Raw genomic sequence first — 24,691 nt, 5'->3', positions numbered from 1 at the left:
CAAATGATATTTCATAAAACCCAAAGATATTATGGTCATATGTAAAGGCTGTTGGTGCCACAAAGCTAGTGTCCAGTCCCTAGCGAATGAGACAGGAACTGAAATTGAAGGTAGCAGAGCAAAAGCTAAAATGCTTATTCCATTTTCAAATGTTTCTTTACATAGGAAAATCTAGGAGAGTCTTCCCAGTTTAATTCACATAACACTGAAAAGATGAATGAATGAGTATTAGTGTCGGTGGTGTTGAGAAACAGCTGAAGTCGTTAAAACTGAACAAAGCTCCATGGTCAAATGGAATCCTCTTTAGAGTCCATACTGAATTTGCGGCACAGTTAGCCCCTCTTCTAGCTATAATATAGTGTAGATCCCTCGAACAAAAACCATGCCCAGTTCTTGGCAAAAAGCACAGGTCACACCCGTCTACAAGAAGTGTAGTAAAAGTGATCCACGAAAGTACCACCCAATATATTCTGAGTTCAAACATAATAAGGTATCTTGAACAGAATGACCTCCTCCATGCCAACCAACATGAATTCTGAAAAAAATTTTCATGTGGTACTCAACTCGCACTTTTCTCTCATTATGTACTGAAAGCTTTGGATCAACGCAATCAGGTAGATGCAGTATTTCTTGATTTCCAAAAAGGATTTTCCTTGGTACTACATCTATGCTTATTGTCAAAAGTATAATCATATGGGGGTATCAAGTGAAATTTGACTGGATTGAGGACTTTTTGGTAGGGTGGGCGCAGAATGTTATCATGGATGGAGAGTCGTCGTCAGATATAGAAGTAACTTTAGGTGTGCCCCTGGGAAGTGTTTTAGAACTCTTGCTGTTCATATAGTGTATGAATGATCTTGCAAACAATATTAATAGTAACCTCAGACTTTATGCATGTGATGCAGTTATCTGTAATGACATACTATCTGAAAGAAGCTGCATAAATATTCAGTCATATCTCGATAAGATTTCAGAGTGGTGCAAAGGTTGGCAGCTTGCTTAAATGTTCAGAAATGTAAAATTGTGCACTTCACAAAACAAAAAAATGTAGTATCCTGTGGCTATAATATGAATGAGTCGCTGTTAGAATTGGCCAACTCGTACAAATACATGGTTGTAATACTTTGTAGGGATATAAGATGGGTAAAGCAGGTGGTAAACAGTTTATTGGTAGACTATTGGGGGAGTGCAGTCAATCTAAAAAGGAGATTGTGTGACCGGTTCTAGAATTTGCTCAAGTGTATGGGACCCATACCAAATAGGACTAACAGGGGATATTGAATGTATTTAGAGAAGGGCAGCATGAATGGTCACATATTTGTTTGATGTGTGGGAGAGTGTCACAGAGATCCTGATGGAACTAAACTGGAAGGCTCCTGAAGATAGATAGAAATTATCCTGAGAAAATCTGTTAGCAAAGTTTCAAGAAATGGCTTTAAATGATGACTCTAGAAACATACTACAATCCCCTACATGTCGCTCACAAGGGGATAGTGAGGATAGGATTGGAGTTATTACTGAACACACACAGAGGCATTCAAACAAATATTCTTTCCACACTCCATAATTGAATGGAACAGGAAGAAATCCCAATAACTGGCACAGTGGGTCGTACACCTTGCAGAGTACAGATGCAGATGTTGAACTGCCGTATTTTGGGGTTTTCATATTTTTACTGGTGTACTACAAATTTATGACATTTACGTAAGACGCCACATAAACACATTAGATGCTGGCCTCAGTCACCCTGAGTGGGGCATCTGATGTTTTTAACACATTTTCAAAAATTGTAGCTTTATAACTGTGATTGAAATAAATTTGTGTGATGTTTAAAATGAAACAGTAAACCTGGTTTATCTTTTCTTAAGAATCTTATTATGAAATATTAATATTAGCAGATACACAAAATGTTGTATTGTACGCATGGTTCTTAGTATAATATGTTCTGAAATACTCAGGCATATAAAGAGCTACATTACAATTTGGACTCAACCAGACATTTCCTTTTTGCATATTTTTTCCTATCTGGTTCTTACTGACATCAGGTTTGGTGTCTCCTCCCGCTCCCCTCCCCCTCAGTGGATGGCATCTTTTTGGCAAAATGTCATCCACTAAGTCTGGTTGGTCGAAGAACTGGAGACGAATTAACCTCTTGAAGTATGTTGCCTTGTGCCTCAAAAGAAATTTGTAACTGTACAAGAAACTGGGGGAGGGTGCACTTTATTCTTTCACTCATGTTGTGTGTCCCTTTGTACCGTGTGAATGCATTCGTGATGCTCATCACAAACCAATCGAAGAACAGTTTTCCCACCATCTAAACTGTTCTCTCTTGAAAGAATAATAAACAATAATTTGAAATGATCTATCTTCTCCTACTTCATGAGTATTATAATCCAGGGTTACATCTGGTTTTGCTTAGTTACTGCCTCCACTCATGAGCTCACAGTTACCTCTGTTGCTGAAGTAGTGTAGCATCAAAAACATCTCTAGTCTTCCTCCATTTTAGGCATAGCAGATGTTCTCTTCTCACAAAAAAACATATGTCCTTTATTTATTCTCGGCTTTATAACCACACATTAAGGAAGACCTTTCCTGTTGAACATTAAAGCACCTACTGCTTTTGCCTTACACTGCCGCAAACAACCAAACACAGTATGTGACATATAATAGTGATCTAGGTATGTCATGTAATGTTTGTGTAAGTATTTTTCTAATAGTTACAATAGGGGAAAGGCAACGACACCTACAGCAAATTGAAGTGTGGAACACAAAAACACAGATCAGAAAACAGAATTCACACTGGCTTTTTGGGCACTAGCTCTTTTACCAGCAATAGTACACACATTCACACACACAACTACAAAGACACCCAAATGAACATTAGTCCTGCTGTGTGCTTTTGGGTGTCTGCTTGATTGTTTGTGTAAATGTGTGTACTATTGCTGCAAAAAGAGTTAGTATTCAAAAGCTAGTGTGAGTGCTACTTCCTGTAATACGTATCTGTGCTGTACACATTGATCCGCTATAAGTGACTGGTTGCCTTTCCCTTATTTTACGCGTTGCTCCTTTCAGTAATTTCCACTGTTGTTATAGTTATTTATAGGCTATTAAAAAGTGCCATACCGCCATGCTCCTGGTCCCCGCCATGCTCCTGTGCCCCTTTCCCAGCACACGCACCTCCAACCTAAGTACACATCCAGTTGAAACATCAGTAGCAAACAGTAGCTTTGTGCCGTACTTGTGTAATTTGCTTTTCAGTAAACATTAGTATGTATTTGTCCTTGAAATGCATCAACTGACAAATATTCATAGGAAAAAAATAATGAGGGGGAGACTTTATTCTCAAGGGAAAAAAAGGATTAATTTTGAACAGTGGGTCACAATTAGGCTGATTGTGAGGAATGTAATTTTCATTGTTGAAATGCAACTTCAACAAAATTGCTTTGAATCTATTGTGGCTCATAACTGTTGTATCAGACTAACTATGAAAAATGGCACTTTTGACCAATAATCATTGTTTTCGGCTTCCTCAAAACACACATGTGAAGGCACAGTTGGCCACCAATGTATTTTGCCTTCTGTGCATGACTATTATTGAATCAGCATACCAGGTAGTCTCATTTTATATTGTTTTTATTATTTCATCTTTTGTCTAGAGTCCCTTTGACAGTAATTCTTTAATTACTTACCTGAACAGTCACACAGCAATTTGGATCAGTAGTGGAATTGTCAACTCTGTCAGAACTGGAATCGTAGATTTCTTCTTTCAGAAGATTGAAAACATCACTGTCATTGACATTGGCATGGCAAAACTACGTAGAACTCGAGCAGTGGGCCAACAAAGATACAAGCAGCCGATGAAAGCAGTATGGTAGTCACCTCAGACTGGCAACATACGAAACTCAAATCAGAATCAGAAGACTATGCAATAGCACAGTGCAGATCTTATCCCTTGTGCAAACTACATTGTTACAGCGGGGGACAAGAACGCGAATGACAGCTCACACAGAGTGAGCAAAACTTTTCCACTGTCTGCCTAACTAAATGCCACTGCCCATCCCTACTCAGGCTCTGTCCACAGTGTATTAAGAGATCTCTCATAATTGTATCATTTTCGATATGGTTTGTTGTGTTAAAGTGTTGATAAATGTGACATTGGTGAGCAAAACTGTTACTGGAATGGAGCTCTTTGGAAGTAGTACCTTGTTAGTTATGCAAGAAACGAGCTCTCATTTAGGATAATATATGAGCACCAAACTTGAGGAGGAGGTCAAAATACAGTTTCAGGAGTCAGTGACTTTCAGTTCCTATTTGCACTGCCACCCTCACATTTACTACATTTTTAAATGGGAATGAGGAAAATACCAAATTTTGTATAAACCCACCAATTGCACATTGTGTCACTTAATACCACCTTTTTCACATTATCATTCACACAAAATTTTTCTCCTCCCTAATGATGAGATTTTGACCCAAATGGCTCTACTTAATATTTAAGACTACAGTGTGAATATTGTGATGAAATGAAAATCAATATTATGAATGTATTAGGTCTACAACTTTGCTTCTGCCATTTTGCATTAGACGGCAGTAGCGGCAAGTGCGGTTCGGGTGGTTGGTCATAGGTGTAATACAATAAACTTAGGCATCTGTAAACATAATGCCATAAAAATATTAGTATGTTTATGATTACATCATAAGGTTATTCTCGATTAAGTACGTCAACTTACTTACCCATTCCTTGCCATTTGCGTGAAGTTCCAATTTTCTGCTTTAACATGAAGAAATCTGTGGCTCTTAAAATGCTGAGTAAGACCAATGGTGAGGGAACTGTTAGTGGAAGAACGTGCAGAGAATGTTTTCAACGCCTTAAGAATGATGATTTTTTTATGTTGAAGACTGACATGGCGGTGGAAGACAGAACATTTTCATAGCTACTGAAACAGGTGAAGCCAGTCCAGGACATCATTATCAAAAGCAATTGATACATTCGAGCCCAGCACTGAAACATAAATGGCCACAGTACAGCAATAGACACATAAAGGTAATTTTGCAGCAGGTCAGTACTCGAGCCCATGTCGCAAAACCCATCAAAATATACATGGAAACGTTGAAATGAAAAGTCCTGCCCCTCCTGCCATATTCTCATAGTTGCTCTCTCTGTCTACCACCTTTTTCGATCAGTAGCATACAGTCTGGCTGACCAGCACTTGCAATCATATGAACAAGTGCAAAATTGAATCGATTCATGGATCCCCACAAAAGACACCCAGTTCTTCCGCCAAGGGATTCATATGCTATCCAAATGATGTGAGAATGTAATGGCCAGCGATGGGCAATACTATGAATCATAATTTTTTTGTAAGTTTTTCACAATAACGCCCCGAACTGTGAGAAAAAAAACGTCTGAAGCAAAGTTGTAGACCTAGTATTAATTTCACTAGTGTGTTTGTTTGTTTGTGTGTGTGTGTGTGTGTGTGTGTGTGTGTGTGTGTGTGTGTGTGTGTTTTGTGTGTGTGTATGTGTGTGTGTGTCACTAATCATTTAATTATAATCTGTTGATAGTTATTTTAATAAGCCCATTTCCTGTTACCTTCCAATCCATATCACTTAGCTCGCAGTCTCTTATGACCTCATTATACATAATACATGAAATTTTACATAAATAAAAAGTGTATATTATAGACAATGTAAAAATATGAAGTAAATACAGTGTTAAAGTCCAAAAATTTGATATACATACATTAATAAAATGAGGTCCTGATACTACAATGTCAGTAATAAAAAGTATATGAGTGAAGCAAACTGTACAGTACTAGCTCAGTAGAATAAAAACTGAAAAATTACCTCCTGTGTACAGTGAGCTGTTATCTCCAGTCATATCATTGTTGAAACCCATCCAGAACATTCCATTATTGGAAAAGACATCATGGTTTCATTTACAAGTTCTCAGGCTATCAGTTAAATTGCAGTTTTGAGAGAACCATATGAAAGTTAATCTGTTTGGAAATAATATAAATAGCACCTGTGAAGTCTGTGAAATTCCTCCATATTAATTCTAATGAAAAAGTTGTTTTTTTTCCCTCCCCTTATATCCTGTGTTTTTGGTTGCCATTAAGTTTTAAGTTATCAACACATTTAGTTATATGTAAATTTTATTATGTACTGATTCTGCTTGTATAATACTCAACAGAAAATGTATTAGTTATTAATATAGCTAAAATACATTAAAAATACTATCCCGTCATGATTATTTCATGAACTGTTTGTCAGAAACTGCCAATTAAATGATGTTGTTAAAAATTGTCAGCTGACAAAAAAATTTTCAATATCTGTGCAGAATTTCAGATGTAAGCAGCTGTTAGCAGCTCCAGCTTCTATATTCTGTGGTGTTAGAATAGTATCATTTCAAAACAGTTGAATTGAAAATGATGAATACGGCTCTGACTCCTGCTTGAGGCTGCCACTTGGTTTGAGCAGAAGTTCTTTTGTGTTGAATCAGTTGTCTCCTGGAACAAAATTTCAGTTAAGAAATTAAGTATGATATTGTAGTATTATTATAAACAATTCCCGCGTGAAAAAAATTGTCTTGGCACTCTGTCCTGCATCTGAATACACAAGAATTCAGTATCTTTGTATTGTTTCAGGAGGAAATGAGGATGTCTTTGAAAACCATGAAAAAACAAGTGGATGACAAAGAACGTGCAGGCAAAGCTGCTGTTTCATCCAGTGTCGTGGAAGCAGTAAAATCAATGCTGCTGGCACAGCCTGACAGGCAATTCATTGTGTGTGAACTGAAAGCTCTCTCTAACACAAAGGTTGGTATATAGTTGACATTGAAAAATGGTAACAAATTACACAAAGAATTTGTAACATATTGATTATATTTATTTTCAGGCTTTAGATTCAGCCCTGAAGCAAGTTAAGTTGTCATCTCCCGAAACAGCAGCAATGTTTTTTAGTGTGGATTCTGATGCAAAGAAAATAGTATGTCTGAGTGCTGTGCCTAAGGTAATATACCAACTCTTAAAAAAAGAATACATTGTTTAAAATCATGAGACAAATTATTGCTTTGGACGATTTTTAAAACAAGTCTTTCAGATGATATTTACAGATCATTGCTAAGTGACTGCTGACATTACATTGCAAATAGAGGAAATAAGAATCCCTTTGTGTACCTTAAACTACATATAGCAGAACTAAATGTGTATTTGTTAATATATGATTTTGTCACTGTTCAGCAAACCACTTTCAAAAGAACTTTTGGCACTGCTGTAAATTGCTTTACCTCCTTGGGTTTCTGCATGTAAAAACCACAGTATACATCTACACCGAGGTCAGAAAAGTCCAGGTATAGTGATATGCACATAAGCAGATAGCGGTGGTATTGCTTACACCAGGTATAAAAGGGCAGTGCATTGGTGGAGCTGATATTTGTACTCAGGTGATTCATGTGAAAAGGTGTCAGGCATGATTATGGCTGCACGGCGGGAGTTAAGACTTTGAACGCAGAATGCTAGTTGCAGCTAGACACATTGAACATACCATTTCAGAAATATGTAGGGAATTAAATATTCCAGGATACGTTGTCTCAAGAGTGTGCCAAGAATACAAAATTTCAGGCATTGCTTCACACCACAGACAATGCACTGGCCGGCAAACTTCACTTAATGACTAAGAGCAGCAGCATTTGTGTAGAATTGTCAGTGCTAACAGACAAGTACGTAACACTGCTTGAAATAACCACTGTAATCAATGTGGGACATACGACAAATGTATCCGTTAGGACAGTGCTTTGAAATCTGGCGTTAACAGGCTATAACAATAGACAACCGACACGAGTGCCTTTCCTAAAAGCACAGCATCGCCTGCAATTGGAACCTAGATGAGTCTGGTCAGACGAGTCCTGATTTCAGTTGGTAAGAGCTGATGGTAGGGTTAGAGGGTGGTCCAGACCCCATGAAGTCATGTACCCAAATTGTCAACAAGACACTGTGCAAGTTGGTGATGGCTCCATAATTGTGTGAGCTGTCCACATGAAATGGACTGGGTCATTGAGTGGAAATTGGTATGTTCAACTACTTGGGGAAACCGTTTGCAGCCATTCATGGACTTCATGTTCCCAAACAATGATGGAAATTTTATGGAAAACAATACAGCATATTACCAGGCCACAGTTGTATGGAATTGGTTTGAAGAATATTCTGAACAGTTCAAGCGAATGATTTGGCCACCCAGATCACCTGATATGAATCCCATTGAACATTTATGGGATGTAATAGAGAGTCAGTTCATACACAAAATTCTGCACCAGCGACATTTTCACAATTATGGATGGCTCTATAGATAACTTGGCTCAATATTTCTACAGGGTATTCAGACAACTTGTTGATTCCATGCTATGCTGAGTTACTGTAAAAGATTTATGAACTGCATTTTTAAGAAGCATCCTCTGTAATAAATGTGTGAGCATAGCTAATCCAATAACGTATTGTAATGTTGTTTCTTTTACATGGTGAACAAATACTTGTACCAAGTGATTTTTCTCGGTGGGGTCATCTAAACACTTTGATCTTGTTAAGTGCCACTCTATACACATCTTATAATTTCGCCAACTATTGTCATAATAATGAGGATCAAATAATTCAAGTGCCAATTTCTCATTTGTAGTAGGTGATCATTATTTCTTTCTGAACTTTTCTTGAAAGTCTTTCTACAAATTGAATTCTTCTAAGTGTGCTCTTCACCATTCAGCAGAATCCTGTTCCAAATAACTGAAAACAAATCTAACAATGGAAAATCCAGGATGGAATAATGACTATATTATGAAAAGGATAGATTGCTACTCACCATATAGTGGAGATGTTCAGTCACAAACAGGCATAAGAAAAAGACTGCTGCACAAGCAAGCTTTCAGCCAAAAGGCCTTCTTTTGAATTAGGCAAAACACACACAGAACTTGTGCACATCTGACCACTGTCTCTGGCTGCCGAGGCAATCTATCCTTTTTATAATATTGAAAACAAATCTACCTTTTAAGTGACACCCTAACTCTCTAGAAGTTCTCATAAAAGAAGTTGGATGGACGCCCACTTCATATTTAAGTTCTAATTCTATTAGAATTTTGCGATTCTCACAGAGGTTTTCTTTTCACGTACCCTTCAATCCTTACTGGCTCTGCCCATTATTTTTTGAATTCTACCTTTGTTTTCTAGTGGTCTGACTCACCACAGCACTCCTCAAACACCCCACAAGTAGTGCGGTTTCCAAAATGCTTGTGCCTAGCCTCTGGGTCATCACAGTCTGCGCTCATTCAAACACAGATAGATTGTCCACCTTCTGCCGACAGCACGCTCACTGATGCTATGTGCGCGTGTCTGACTAGCAGTCATTCCCTGCCAGGTGACGTTGCTATCGCCTGGACAGTTTTGTGTCAGTAGTAGGTCGGTGGTCCTAATGTTCTGGCTAATTAGTGTAGTTACTTCCAGTACTCTTTAATTTCCTCATATATTTTTCACTTTTAACTACTCTTTATTGTCTATATTGCAACTTCTTCCAAAATTCAAAATCTTGATTAACTTCAAAGAATAAATTGTTATCACTTCTGCTTCTTCTTCAGATATAAGTTTATTTAATTCAAACAGTGGAAAAATCCAGGATGGAATAATGACAATATTATGAAAAGGATAGGTTGCTACTTGCCATATAGTGAAGATGTTGAGCCACAGACAGGCACAACGAAAGACTGCTCAAAAGATATCCTTCTGAAGAGACCACGCACAAACATGCATGCAGACACAACTCATGCACACATCACCTCTATCTCAGGCTGCCAAGACCAGACACAAGTCAAGTCTGGCCTCGGCAGTCGGAGACAATGGTCGTATGTGTGAGATTTCAAAAATAAACATTTGCATTTGACTTTGGGTATATTTGTTTATACTTCAGACATCAACAGCTTGCACAAATATGACATTTCGATGTTTCAAGCCATAATAAATTTCTCACTCACTGTCCCTCTAGCTTCCTTTTGATTACATATGTTTACTATGACGCATTTTCTTAGGAAGTCTGCACATCTCCAAGATGGGAGATTGCTGCATCCAAACGGGTATTTCATCTCGCTAAATTCCCACAACTGCCATCCCATGTTTAAAATGCAGACCATCCCTCAGTATGGCTTTCCATGTGCACAATAAAAAAAGACAATACACAATGACAATATTACAGAAAAAGTAGATTGCTACTCAGCTTATAGAAGAGATGTTGAGTCACATACAAGTGCAACAAAAGAGTGATAAACATGTGAGCTTTCGGCCAAAAGGCCATCTTATAAAGTAGACAACATACACACATTTACCCAAGCACATCTTGTACACCAAAGACCACTGTCTCAGCCAGAGACCCTTTCTGACTGGCATAGGCAGTGGTCATGTGTATGTGAGTTGTGCTTGTGTGGATGTGTGTGTGGTGTTGATTTTAGGAGATGGCCTGTTAACCAAAAGCTCAGTGTGTAGTAGTTGTTTTGTTATGCCTCTCTCCAACTGAGGTTCTCCTTTATATGGTGAGTGGCAATCTATCCCTTTCATTTCATAACATTGTGGTTATTCCATGCTGGATTTTCCATTGTTTGAAAACAGTTCTCAGTATCCCCCCCCCCCCCTCTCTCTCTCTCTCTCTCTCTCTCTCTCTCTCTCTCTCTCTCTCTCTCTCTCTCCCTCTCTCTCCCTCTCCCTCTCTCTCTCTCCCCCCCCCTCTCTCCCCCCCTCTCTCCCACCCCCCTCTCTCCCCCCCTCTCTCTCCCCCCCTCTCCCCCCCTTCTCCCCCCCCTCCTCTCCCCCCCCCCCCTACTGTACTGTCCTTTAAAACTCGTATTGCGCCAGTACACATGGACATTTCAGATCACATGTCTTGAATACCTTTACAATCACTGAGCCATTAGCTAGCCACAAATCAGCAAACTCCTGCATCAGGTCAGAACCCTGGGCCGGTTCCTGATAGATGGCTCTAGCCTGCTGATCTCAGGCCCATTGTTTTCCACTAACGTGCACGCCTCATCTGTCTGACCTAATCTCTCAGATCTGCTGTAGGCCAGATTCTTTCATGTGGGTGTAAACCAGTGGATTTGTCCGTGGACCCAGAACTGTAGTGCATGCTTAACAAGTCAGAGGCCTCGGGTGACAGACTTCAGTAGTTGCGACTCTGTATTAGCGAAAGTATGTTGTACAGTGTGATGTTTTTAGACATTATTTTTAATTGTGAAACTAGTTTAGATCATTGTCAGAAAGTTTGTGTGGGTGATAATAGGAAGAAAATGATGGCGGTCGCCAGTGATTTATGTGGTGTGTACTCGCATATTTCTTGAAAGAAAAATTGCACAAAATGGATCAAAAAATGGGTTGTTGAAAGGCAATGTTTCTGATGTATGGATCTGATTCATTGTCATGGGCATTGATTTTTATTTATTTATTTCTGTTTACATGTCTGGTTCTGTAGGACCAATTTGAGGATCAAATCTGCAAGGTCATGAAACGTGCCAGTACATGACATTACAACATAAAAGTAATAACAGATAAAATAAAATGTTTATGAATCCTAAAAAAATTTGGGCCTTAAATTTAAGTAAACGCAAACAACGAGATAACATAAGAATCAGCTTAATTTTTCAAGGACTTCCTCAGCAGTATGCAAGGAGTGACCCATAAAGAAACTCTTCAGTTTAGATTTGAAAGCAGGTGGGTTACTGCTAAGATTTTTGAATTCTTATGGTAGTTTATTGAAAATGGATGCAGCAGTATGCTGCACACCTTTCTCCATAAGAGTTACGGAAGTCCGATCCAAATGCAGGTTTGATTTCTGCCGAGTATTAACTGTGTGAAAGCTGCTGATTCCTGGGAATAAGCTAATATTGTTAACAAGAAATGACAGTAAGGAATATACATATATATTGAGAGGGCAATGTCAAAATACCCAGACTAGTGAACGAGGTTGACAAGAGGTTCGTGAACTTTACACCACTTATTGCCCGAACTGCCCGTTTCCGAGCCAAAAAAAAATCCTTATAGAATGGGAAGATTTACCCCAAAATATAATACCATACAACAAAGCGAATGAAAATAAGCCAAGTAGACTAATTTTTGTGTTGAACTATCACTTACTTCAGATGTCGTTCGAATAGAAAAAATGGCAATATTAAGTCCTTGAACTAGATCCTGAACGTGGGCTTTCCACGAACAACCAGAAATTTGAACTGTTCAATTTCAGTAATCATATGCCTGTTGTGTGAAATTAAATCATCATATTTTGTTGAATTTTGTTAGAAACTGTAAATACTGAGTCTTACTGTGATTTAACATTAATTTATTTTCTAAAAGTCATGATCTTATGTCATAAACTGAACTATTTGAAACAGAGTCAATGTTGCACACAATATCCTTTACAACCAAGCTAGTGTCATAAGCAAACAGAAATATTTTAGAATTACCTGTAATACTAGAGAGCATATCATTTATATAAATAAGGAACAGGAGTGGCCCCAACACTTATCCCTGGGGCACCCGCCATTTGACCGTGCCCCACTCAGACCCCACATCACGGCCATTCTCAACACTGTGAATAATGACCCTTTCCTGTCTGTCATTAAAGTGAGAGGTAAACCAATTGTGAGCTTCTCCCCGTATTCCATAATGGTCCAACTCTGGAGCCATATTTTGTGATCAAGACAATCGGACACCTTAGTTAAGTCAAAAAATATGCCTAGTGTTCAAAACCTTTTGTTTAATCCATCCAGTACCTTACAGAGATAAGAGAATATAGCATTTTCAGTTGTTAAACGACTTAATAAAGCCAAACTGTAAATTTGATAGCAAATTATTTGATATAAAATGATCTATTATCCTTACATACACAGCCTTTTCAATAACTTTAGCAAACAAAGATGGCATGGAAATAGGTCTAAAAATGTCTACATTATCCCTTTCTCCCATCTTATAAAGCTGCTTTACTAATGAGTTAGCAGCAGACAGAGGCCAGTGCAGTTTCATCTGTGCTTGCAGAGTGATGTGTGCGAGCAGTAGTAGCAGAAACTAGTCATATATTCAGTTTTTCGTATTAGTTCCGCAGGTTTAATTCAAATTACTTTGTGTGTTTGTGTGCTTGCGTGATGAATTTTTTCGGATCTTTGCGTATTTTCGAATTAGAAAGCGGTAGTATCAAATTTTAATAACGGTAGAGTGTAACATCGCGTAGGCGGTTGTCATTTGTACTAAGACAGGGGTAGGATCGCATTGTAATATCTGTATAGTGGCGTAGTCATGGTCATTTGATTGCTTGGTTCGTAAGTAATTGATCATTTATCGCAGCTCATCTGGCGCTGGCGATACAACTGTGCACTCTTATATTGCTGTTTTATTTGTCGCAACTCTATACGTCCAGATATTAGCAGTAGGATGGATTGGGTGTGTGCGTGCTGTGTGCGGGCGCAGGAGGAACTGGCCGCGGTTCGCGAGCAGCTGAGCATGCTGTTGGCCATGGTCATCCACCTTCAGGCTGCTGCCTCGAGGTGCACCGACGACGGAGGGTCTGGCGCGTCGCTTGAGACACCCCAGGTGTCACTTGCTGTGTCTGATGACTCAGCCGCCGAGGCACCTTCAAGTGTACCCGGCGCGTTGGGGCAGCCCTCACCTCAGGGTGAGTGGCGAACAGCAACGCGTTCGCGTCGCTCGAGGTGGAGGGTCAATGTGGATGCTAGCCTCGCCTGTTCATCCTGTCAGGGGACAGGTGGCCGCTCCTTCAACAGGGCCCAAGCAGGCACACTGGGGCAAAGGCTTGCTGGTTATTGGGAGCTCCAACGTTAGGCGGGTGACGGAGCCCCTTAGGGAAATAGCGTACAGGGCTGGAAAGAATTCCAACGTGCACTCAGTTTGTCAGCCGAGGGGCCTCATCCAAGATGTGGAGGCGGCCTTGCCTGCACCTATCGAGAGTACGGGGTGCAGTCGTCTGCAAGTAGTTGCTCACGTCGGCACCAATGATGCCTGTCGCTTGGGTTCTGAGGCGAGCCTCAGTTCGTACGGGCGGCTGGCGGATTTGGTGCAGACCGCTGGCCTCGCATGCGGGGTGCAAGCAGAGCTCTCTATTTGCAGCATCGTTCCCAGTGTGGATTGTGGTCCTTTGGTTTGGAGGCGAGTGGAGGGTCTCAATCAGAGGATTCGTCGACTCTGTGACGGTCTTGGCTGCAGATTTCTAGACTTGCGCTATTGGGTGGGGAATTGTAGGATGCCCCTAGATAGGTCAGGGGTGCACTACACAAAACAAGCAGCTACTCGGGTAGCAGAGTGTACTTGTGGCGTGCACATGGGGGCTTTTAAGGCTAGGCAGTAGTGCGAGGTGTCCTGATGAACACTCATCAGTCGATGTGCAGGCAGGGAAATCAAGACACGCTCAGTGTAAAGACACTTCAGCTATCAAGATATTAGCAGTAAATTTTCAGTGTGTTCGGAATAAAGTTCTGAATTTACTGCCCTCCAGGAAGCGTGTGGCGTGCAAATTATTCCCGGGACTGAGACCTGGCTGAACCGTGAGATAGGAAGTTCTGAAATATTTAGTGAGGGTTGGAACGTGTATCAGAAATACAGATTAGACACCTTAGGTGGTGGTGTCTTCATTGCAGTTGACAAAAATATTGTGTCTACTGAGGTCGAAGTAGAGTGTGATTGTGAAGTTATCTGGACACATTTAACAGGGCTAGGAGAAATAAAGTTAATTGTTAGGTGTTATTACTGGCCACCAGGTTCCACCGTGTCAGTTCTAGAACCATTCAAAGAGAGTCTACACTCTGTATCGCAGAAGTACCCGGATCATGCTATATTAGTTGGAGGCGACTTCAACCTACCTAGTATAGATTGGGATGGCTATGGATTCATTACAGGTGGTACAGGCAAGCCGTCCTGTGAATTACTTTTGAACACATTATCCGAAAACTGTCTTGAGCAGCTAAATCGACAGCCAATGCATAATGGACATATTTTAGATTTGGTAGCCACGTACAGACCAGACCTCATCGACGGTGTCAGTGTTGAGACAGGGATTAGTGATCATGATGTTGTCATTACGACTATGGTTACGAAAGTTAAAAAGTTGGTCAAGAAGCCTATGAGAGTATTCTTAGTAGAAAGAGCAGATAAGCAGTTGTTAGCATCCCACTTAGTAAATGAATCGACTTCATTTACTCCGGTATGACGGACATGGAAAAATTATGGGCAAATTTTAAACACATTGTAAATCACGCATTGGAGAGGTATGTGCCGAAAAAGTGGGTTACGGACGGAAAAGACCCACCGTGGTTTAACAGCGCAATTCGGAGAATGCTCAGGAAGCAAAGACAGTTGCACTCGCGGTACAAGAAAGATCGGGAGGATGAGGACAGGCAAAAGTTAGTAGAGATTCGTGCTGCTGTAAAAAGAGCGATGCGTGAAGCATACAACCACTACCAGCGTCATACTTTAGCAAAAGATCTTGCTAAAAACCCAAGGAAATTCTGGTCTTATGTAAAATCGGTAAGCGGGTCGAAGGCTTTGACCCAGTCGCTCACTGATCAGTCTGGCCTGGCAACGGAAGACAGCAAAACGAAAGCTGAAATTTTAAATTTAGCATTTGAGAAATCTTTCATGCAGGAGGATCGTACAAACATACCGCCGTTTGAGTCTCGTACAGATTTCCGTATGGAGGACATAGTGATAGACATTCCTGGAGTTGTGAAGCAGCTGAATGGGTTGAAAATACATAAATCGCCAGGTCCTGATGGGATTCCAATTCAGTTTTACAGAGAGCACTCTACTGCATTGGCTCCTTACTTAGCTTGCATTTATCGCAAATCTCTTGCCCAACGTAAAGTCCCGAGCAACTGGAAAAAAGCGCAGGTGATGCCTGTATATAAGAAGTGTAGAAGGATAGATCCTCAAAATTACAGACCAATATCCTTAACATCAGTTTGATGCAGGATTCTCGAACATATTCTCAGTTCAAATATAATGAATTTCCTTGAGACAGAGAAGTTACTGTCCATGCATCAGCACGGCTTTAGAATGCATCGCTCCTGTGAAACGCAACTCGCCCTTTTTTCACATGATATCTTGCGAACCATGGATGAAGGGTACCAGACGGGTGCCATATTCCTTTACTTCCGGAAAGTGTTTGACTCGGTGCCCCACTGCAGACTCCTAACTAAGGTACGAGCATATGGGATTGGTTCCAAAGTATGTGAGTGGCTCGAAGACTTCTTAAGTAATAGAACCCAGTACGTTGTCCTCGATGGTGTGTTTTCATCGGAGGTGAGGATATCATCTGGAGTGCCCCAGGGAAGTGTGGTAGGTCCGCTGTTGTTTTCTATCTATGTAAATGATCTTTTGGACAGGGTGGATAGCAATGTGCGGCTGTTTGCTGATGATGCTGTGGTGTACGGGAAGGTGTCGTCGTTGAGTGACTGTAGGAGGATACAAGATGACTTGGACAGGATTTGTGATTGGTGTAAAGAATGGCAGCTGACTCTAAATATAGATAAATGTAAATTAATGCAGATGAATAGGAAAAAGAATCCTGTAATGTCTGAATACTCCATTAGTAGTGCAGCGCTTGACACAGATATGAAGTGGGACAAGCATGTAATGGCGGTTGTGGGGAAGGTGGATAGTCGTCTTCAGTTCATTGGTAGAATTTTGGGAAAATGTGGTTCATCTGTAAAGGAGACCGCTTATAAAACACTAATATGACCTATTCTTGAGTACTGCTCGAGCATTTGGGATCCCTATCAGGTCGGATTGAAGGAGGACATAGAAGCAATTCAGAGGTGGGCTGCTAGATTTGTTACTGGTAGGTTTGACTATCATGCAAGTGTTATGGAAAGGCTTCAGGAATTCTGGTGGGAGTCTCTGGAGGAAAGGAGGCGTTATTTTCGTGAATCACTACTGAGGAAATTTAGAGAACCAGCATTTGAGGCTGACTGCAGTACAGTTTTACTGCCACCAACTTATATTTCGAGGAAAGACCACAAAGATAAGACAAGAGAGATTAGGGCTCATACAGAGGCATATAGGCAGTCATTTTTCCCTCTTTCTGTTTGCGAGTGGAACAGGGAGAGAAGATGCTAGTTGTGGTACAAGGTACCCTCCGCCATGTACCGTATGGTGGATTGCGGAGTATGTATGTAGATGTAGAGTACTTTAATCATTCAGGAAAGTGACCATTCTGAAAAGAAAAATTGCAAATATGGCTAAGTGGAAGGCAATGGCAAACCACCACCGCTAGGACCTTGCCTAGTCGGTGGTGCGGGTCTCCCGCATCGTCCCCTACGCTCCTCAGAGTATGGGACCTCATCATCACAGGGCTAACGTGCAACACAGTACTGTAATATTCTGCTAGGCACTCCATCATATCCATGAGAGTCCTTAGTCTTCAGTGATTTAGTTATTGACTCAGTCTCCCCCTTGGAGTATCACAGAGGAGTATTTCAGACATCAGTCCCGGAAAGGCATTTTCCAAAAGATTTATATGACTGCCTGTAAAAAGAAAGTTTTTATTCAATTCTCCAGCAATGCTCAGAAAATGATTGTTAAATGCTGTACATATAGCTGACGTATCAGTAAAAGAAATATTTTTACTATAAACTGACTTTATATCATCGACCTTGTGCTGCTGACTAGACACTTCCTTCACAACTGACCTTATGGTTTTAATTTTATCCTGTGAATTAGCTACTCTACTCGCATACCACATACTCTTTGCCTTCCTAATAAAATTTTTGAGCACCTTACAATACTGTTTGTAATGGGCTACTATAGCTTGATTGTGACTACTTCTAGCATTTTGATACAATTCTCGCTTTGTTCTACGTTATATCCTTGCCCCACTAGTCAGCCACCCAGGGTGTCTTTTATTGCTAGTACCCTGTTTAGAACGTTCTAATGGAAAGCAACTCTGAAAGAGCATGAGAAATGTGTTAAAAAAGCATTATATTTGTCATCTATGTTATCGGTACTGTAAATGTCTGCCACTCTTCTTCTTTAACGAGGTTTAAAAAATTCTCTATTGTCATTGGATTAGCTTTCCTACATTGTATGTAATTATATGTGACATTTGTTTGAGTACAAAAGCCTTTTAGTTTTAAAATTTATGCGTCCTGGTCTGAAAGGCCATTCCCCCTTTTACTAACAGAATGCCCATCTAGTAATGAAGAATGAATAAAAATATTATCTAGGGCTGTGCAACTGTTCCCTTGCACCCTAGTTGGAAAAAAACACAATCTGCATCAGATCATATGTGTTTAGGAGATCTACCAACATCCTTTTTCCTGCACAGTCATATACATAATTAATATTGAAGTCACCACAGATAACTAATTTCTGGTACTTCCTATAAAGTGAACTAAGAGCCCTCTCTAGCTTGAGCAGAAATGCTCTGAAGTCAGAGTTACAGGACCTATAAACATCAACAAGTAGAAGTTTAGTTTCACTAAATTCATCTGCCCCTGTGCAACATTCAAATATCTGTTTGTTGCAGTACCGTGACACATCTATGGACTCAAACAGGACACTGTTTTTTTTAGATACACAGCCACTCCCCCACTATGCAAGGAACTCCTTCAAAAACAGCCAGCTAATCAGTACCCTGGTGAAGGAAGCCTCTGAATTGTCAAATTATTTAAGTGGTGTTACGATATACCAATAATGTCAGAATCAACATCTATAAGCAGTTCACTAACTTTATGTCTTATATTTTGATGAAATATGCTAATTCCTTCTTTACTTGGATGCCTGACCTCCTGCAGGTAATTCCTTAGAGGGACTTCCTTTAAGCAGGTATAACTATCAGATGACTTCAATCTAAAAAAGGTGCAGCTCTAACACCAACTAATGCAGGAATTCTTCCATGAGTGATCCCATCACCACTCATTACACTGTCACTTATAAGCTTTGCCAGCCTCCCCGTTCCCATACCTATTGAGGTGCAATCTATTGATAAACTCAAATGGCACCATTGCAATGCGACCCATGCCCTCTGCCATCAATGCCTTCTCCAGCCCCATGTCAATACACCTAACAGTCACATTAAGATGAGGCCAATCATGACACTGACACAGTTGCTTGAAATGCACTTTAGTGTCACCAGTTTGAGCAGCTATATTTACCAGGTCAACACCTACATCATTTTCCTTGTCCCTATCAAGACTGTTCTCTGCTCCACCAACAATCACTACTTGATCCTCTTTCGTCAAATTCCTACGTAACTCCCTTATGCTGTCAGTCACCTGACCCAACAATGCACTAGGCTTCACAATACTGGTGACCTACTACTCACTCCCGAACACTTCCTGGTCCACACTTCTACCATGTGAACTACCTAGTAGAAGAACCTTCTTCTTTCTGTTGGAGTTTGCAATTAACTTAGGCCTCCTAACTGCTGAGGACTGCTGCATGTTTCCTACACCTACACCTACACCTACACCTATGGCTACAAGAGGCTTCTCTCCACTCAACTATGACATTTAGTCAAATCTATTCATATAAGCAAAGTAAAACTGTCTGGATATCTCCTCCTCCTAGCTGCCTTCTTGCCAACTGCCAGTTCCCATTCCCCAGCACCCTCCACCCTCCTCAATGTATCTAGTTCCTCTTTTGCATATTGTAACTGCACCTCAGGGGCACAGATCTTACACTCCTGCTCCTTTATCAACTTATTTCTACTACAGATTCTGCATTCCCAGGAGAGGATCTCACTACAATGCCCACTGGCTTCCCCACTGCATTCCCCCCCCCCCAGTGAAAATACTTCTAACAAATCTCACATCATAACCCACTACTCACAAACCTACGACAAAGCCCACACTTCTCACTCTTGGTAAAATTTTACAGTTACTGAAAAAAACTAAATGTCTACGTTACCCAAGTTCTGTTACGCCGGGAGAACTATTTATATAACTAACAGTAACGATAGTGGTCTCGAAATTCTCTCTGTACTAAGAATGTAACAACTTTTATTAAGACTACTAAAGTACAGCTTATACCAATAGCAACAAAACTTCACACAATTTATTAGCTAAAACCAAACATTCAAGTGGGCACTGGAACACTCAATGAAATTAAAACAGTGAATTAAAATTTTACTGAAATATTTCACTAGAAAAGAAACGTCAGCTGAAAACTACCACACAAAATTTAGTAAACGACTTCAATGCACAGAAAACTCTAAAAACACAGTGAGTGAATGTTTCCAAAAGTTTATTAAACAGTTATTTCACCACAAACGGCAAGAGAGACTATTGAAAACTACTAAATTTAATAACTACATAACAGTGCACAAACAGCTTTGTCAGAACTTAAGAACCGTCACATCCACAACTGCATGCCAAGAAATGTAAACACACTACTAATATATGGATGAATGATTGAAAACTACTTAATTTAATATTTGAATACAGTTCACAAACAATTTTGACAGTACATAACTTTATAACCGCTACAGCTGGAACCGCAGGCTCCAAAATGTAAACACACTGCTGAGGCATGAGACTTGGATGAACAACATAAGCACACTCACAGAAAATGTGAAACTCATTAAAGTTCGATATGTTAGGTGTTAAGAAGAGAGCGGTAATAAATGATACCTGTAAAATAGTTGCTGTAATACATTGATGGGTAATACAACAATGGACTTAGTGCAAGCAACTTTTTATTGGAATTCACCATAGTGGTTTGTAGAATTCATCACTTGTCTTTTTTTGCAAGAGGCTTGCATCTTTCTGAGCTTTTTTTCTGAAATTATTAAATGTATTTTAAATAAGCCTTTGCAACTACAAGAAAATGCAAATTTTTTCCACCAAACACCTTTAATTTTATTGAAACATCATCAGTGGTTTTTAATGAAACAAATTTGTAATTTGACCTGCTTTCTGTACCTAAATCAGTTCATTACAAAAGATGTGGATTTTACTCATGGTATTTTATGTTTGAGTTTTGATCACATCAGGTAACGCCATCTTCTTGCATGATTAGCACTGTTGTTTTCCACACTCTTTGCAGAACTACACATGTACATACACAATATACAAGCAGACAGTTTTTGCTGATGTGAACAAAAATTGGTCATAAAATACTGTAAATAAATTCAGAATCATTTGTAACAAACTGTTTTTAGATCTAGAAAACCAGCCAAATTGTAAATATGTTTTGTTACGGACTGCACGTTTATTGAAAGAAGCACACATTTTCTTATAATTGCAAATACGGATTTAAAATACTTTCAACAATTGTAAAGCAGTTACGGACCGTAATGCCACCTACACATTAAGAATTTCTTTTCTGAAACTTCATTGCAAATTTTGTACTTTAAATTTTATTACACTTTGGTATACAGCTAGATTACCATCTAGAATGTTTCAGCTATGTCTTTGTACATGTTTTTTATTCACATTCTTGTTCATGTAAAATTCATGTGTCACTTTTCAGAAACGGATTTCTCTGTACAATTGTATAAATTTTTCGGTGTGGTCATTGGTCCACTTCTTTACTATACTTGTAGCAACAAAAACTTTATCATCTCAAAACCAAAGGAAAACTCACAGACATGCCCCCTTATAGAAATCTACAAGCATGTAGTCAGCTGGGTTGGTGAGATTGCCAATTCCCACTAATTGGCAGAATCTGTTGGAAATATTTGTGGGTTGTCATTGAAATCAACTAGCGTGTGGCCAGCCTCCTTGGGTGCCTGTTTTCCTTACCACATTATTTGAGATACTTATTTTTAATTCTGTTTTAACAAGTTTTTCATGGGAATGGCACTTCCCATTCATGGCATCAGTTATTTTTTTATCATCATTAAATTTCTTTATCTTCATAATAATTGCTCTTATCATATCATTTTTTTGTTCAGTTCACTTTAGTATTTAAAATGTCAAAAGGTAAAGAACAATAATCATTACCTATTTGATTAAACATTGCTCATATAATATGGTTGACAATTTAAATTTCTCTTAATATGGTGCTTCTACAAAAATATATTGTGTTGCAGAACTTGATCAACCGAGGACTAAAAGCAAATGAATGGATCCAGCAAGTATCTGGTATGATGCAAGGAAAAGGAGGTGGAAAACCAGAATCTGCACAAGCCTCTGGTAATAATACCAGTTGCCTTGAAAATGCTATTCAAACGGCTATTAAATATGCTGAGCTGAAACTGGGAAATGATGTGAATTGTGTTCAGCAGAGCCCAGTTAAAGTTAATGGGCCTGTTCTCTATATCCATCATGGAAGTCATAAATCATTACAGTGTCAGATAGCTGCAAAATATGGAGAACATGTCATTTCTGTGGTTCAGAGGGATACTGACATGGGGAAAAGCAAGAAGAATGCTGAATACGTATCAAAATTTCCTTTTGATGGTGTTCCTGCTTTTGAAGATGATAAGAAAAATGTATATCTCTCTGATGCTAATGCTATTGCCATTTATTTGGCAAACAGCCAACTGAAAGGTGACAATTCTTTGCTTTCTCAGGCAGAAGTACTGCAGTGGATGAGTTTTGCAGACAATCATATTTCCCCAGCAGCTCTTTCATGGGTATATTCTTGCCTTGGGGCTTCCTCTCTAGGTTGTAATGTTGCACAGGCAAAGAAAGAAACTGAGAAAATACTTGAATATTTAAACAAAATTTTTCTTAAGAAAACATTTTTAGTTGGAGAAAGGCTTACTCTTGCAGATATATCCGTATTCTGCGCCATTCTAAGTCTGTATCGCCATGTTCTAGAACCAGCAAATCAAAAGAAGTTCGTCAATGTGACAAGATGGTTTAAAACTATTCTTCATCAGCCAGTTGTGACTGATGTTATTGGACCATTTGAATTCTGTGAAAAAATTGCAAATGTTAAGAAAGGAAAGTAAATTGATGACTGTGTCTGACACATGTCCAAATAATTATTTTCATACTTTCAGTGAAGGTCATCATGTACAGATATTTTGTAAATGCCAAGAGTGGAATTCCAGAATAAACTGATGGAAATTTTATAAAGCATTAGTATCAATTGTTTCTTTCTGTCCCAACATGTTCCTTCTAACTCATACTATTCACAGCTAGCAAAAAATAGTATTCATTATTGCTCTTTCAAAAAGCTACCACTGTGGCATTAATGAGTAGGGAAAATACTACTCATAAATATTAGTCAACTTGAGAATTGCGTCACAATTATTATTAAGTGCGCCTAACCTCTACAATCCTCTTCTACACAACTTTAAAGAATACTACTATCAAATAAATGTTCAAAAAATTTGTTTTTTCTTCGTATTGAGTCCTTTTGAAAAAATAGTGAATATTTAACATTGAATCAGATGGAATATACAAAGTTAGCAGCACTTTAACCAAGGAGGACTTAACACACCCTTGTGTATGTATCTCACAAGTATGCGGCAAGAAAATCAAGCCAAACTGAAAAATTATTAATTGAATGTGTTTGTACCAAACATTCAAGCTTTTTTGTGTAACAGCCAGTATCAGTAAAGTCCTCAATTGTTTCAATTTTGTAAGTATCACACCATTGACAACCACAACCCATTCCAGTTTTAACACTATGTTAAAATGATGTTGTCTAGTGATGTGAAAGAGCAGCTTGATGGTAATTACATAAAACAATGTAATGAATGTGGATGAGTAGTTACTTTTGGTGTACAAATTTGTAAATATTGGGAAAATATTCTTCAGTGACCTGACAGGGAGGAATTAGGCCATTGTGGCAGACGTATACCTGTGAACATATCAGAGCTGTTAGGTTGGAATAGCTGTAGTGAATGCCGGCATTGCACTCATTGATCTGCAATAAATAAAATGTCCGGCACCTATGATTTGTATGTCGAAGGAAAAGCCCTGAAGTTAAACATGGCTTGGGGTGTCTACTCTGCATGTCTACAACATCCTATCATGTAACACAATTTTTATGTGTTTGTTCAAATACCTCATCGTTGCCTTAGCTCTGTGGATGAATATTGTTTTTGTTCGCATAGCTTTGGTACCACCAGAATCCTTTTGTGTTTTGCAGCTTAAAGCTGGTAACTGCTCAGCAAACTGTCAAGGCTCTTCTTTCACTATATAGGGTAAAGCTTGTTCCTTCAGAAAGAGCACACAAATGCTCATGAGTAAGATATGGTGGCTGCAGAAGCAACTGACAAGTTGATGTCATGACAACAACACTTTCACTACAGAGAGAGCTGAAATCCACTCACATCATTCAAAATTTGAATACTGATTCAAAATTTCATTTTATCTTCGGTCATTACCTTATTCCCTCTGTTGCTGGATCATTTCAGTGTAATAATTGCTCTCACTGATAAACCTCATAATGCTATTAATTTTTATTTTAGCTCGCTGTAAGACAGTATCATTTAAATGATAATTCTTGTTGCTGCATTGTGCTTGGTAGCTTTTGAACAACAGTGGCAAGATAAATTTAAATTTATTCGGTTATTGTGCAATAGCTATGGTTGTTATTGTAGAATCTGTGGACCGATTCAAGTGTGTGTGTGACTGCTTCACCTTTGTTGCATTTGTCATTCTACCAGTGCTGTAACATGAGCTGCAATGAATAGATTGGATTCATCTTTGTTGTATTATTTTGGTGTGGGAGATGGCCCAATTAATGCATATTGAACCACATGA

The 24,691-nt window shown here is 39.2% G+C and overlaps 1 protein-coding gene across 1 annotated transcript in view; it reads left to right on the top strand.

Annotated features, from left to right (window-relative positions):
- LOC124776768 (alanine--tRNA ligase, cytoplasmic) overlaps nucleotides 1-23,059 on the top strand; it is a 181,497-nt gene extending 158,438 nt beyond the window's left edge. Inside the window, exons 17-19 of the mRNA XM_047251907.1 lie at nucleotides 6,648-6,818; nucleotides 6,898-7,011; nucleotides 22,060-23,059. Of these exons, the coding sequence (XP_047107863.1) occupies nucleotides 6,648-6,818; nucleotides 6,898-7,011; nucleotides 22,060-22,926 (1,152 nt within the window). The 3' untranslated portion in view covers nucleotides 22,927-23,059. The remainder of the gene's footprint in view (nucleotides 1-6,647; nucleotides 6,819-6,897; nucleotides 7,012-22,059) is intronic.
- Nucleotides 23,060-24,691: the final 1,632 nt, after the last annotated feature.

This window comes from Schistocerca piceifrons, chromosome 2, assembly GCF_021461385.2.
Source record: "Schistocerca piceifrons isolate TAMUIC-IGC-003096 chromosome 2, iqSchPice1.1, whole genome shotgun sequence".
Taxonomy (NCBI): Eukaryota; Metazoa; Arthropoda; class Insecta; order Orthoptera; family Acrididae; genus Schistocerca; species Schistocerca piceifrons.
The sequence above is the reverse complement of the archived record's forward strand: the minus strand, read 5'-3'. Positions and strand labels throughout refer to the sequence as shown.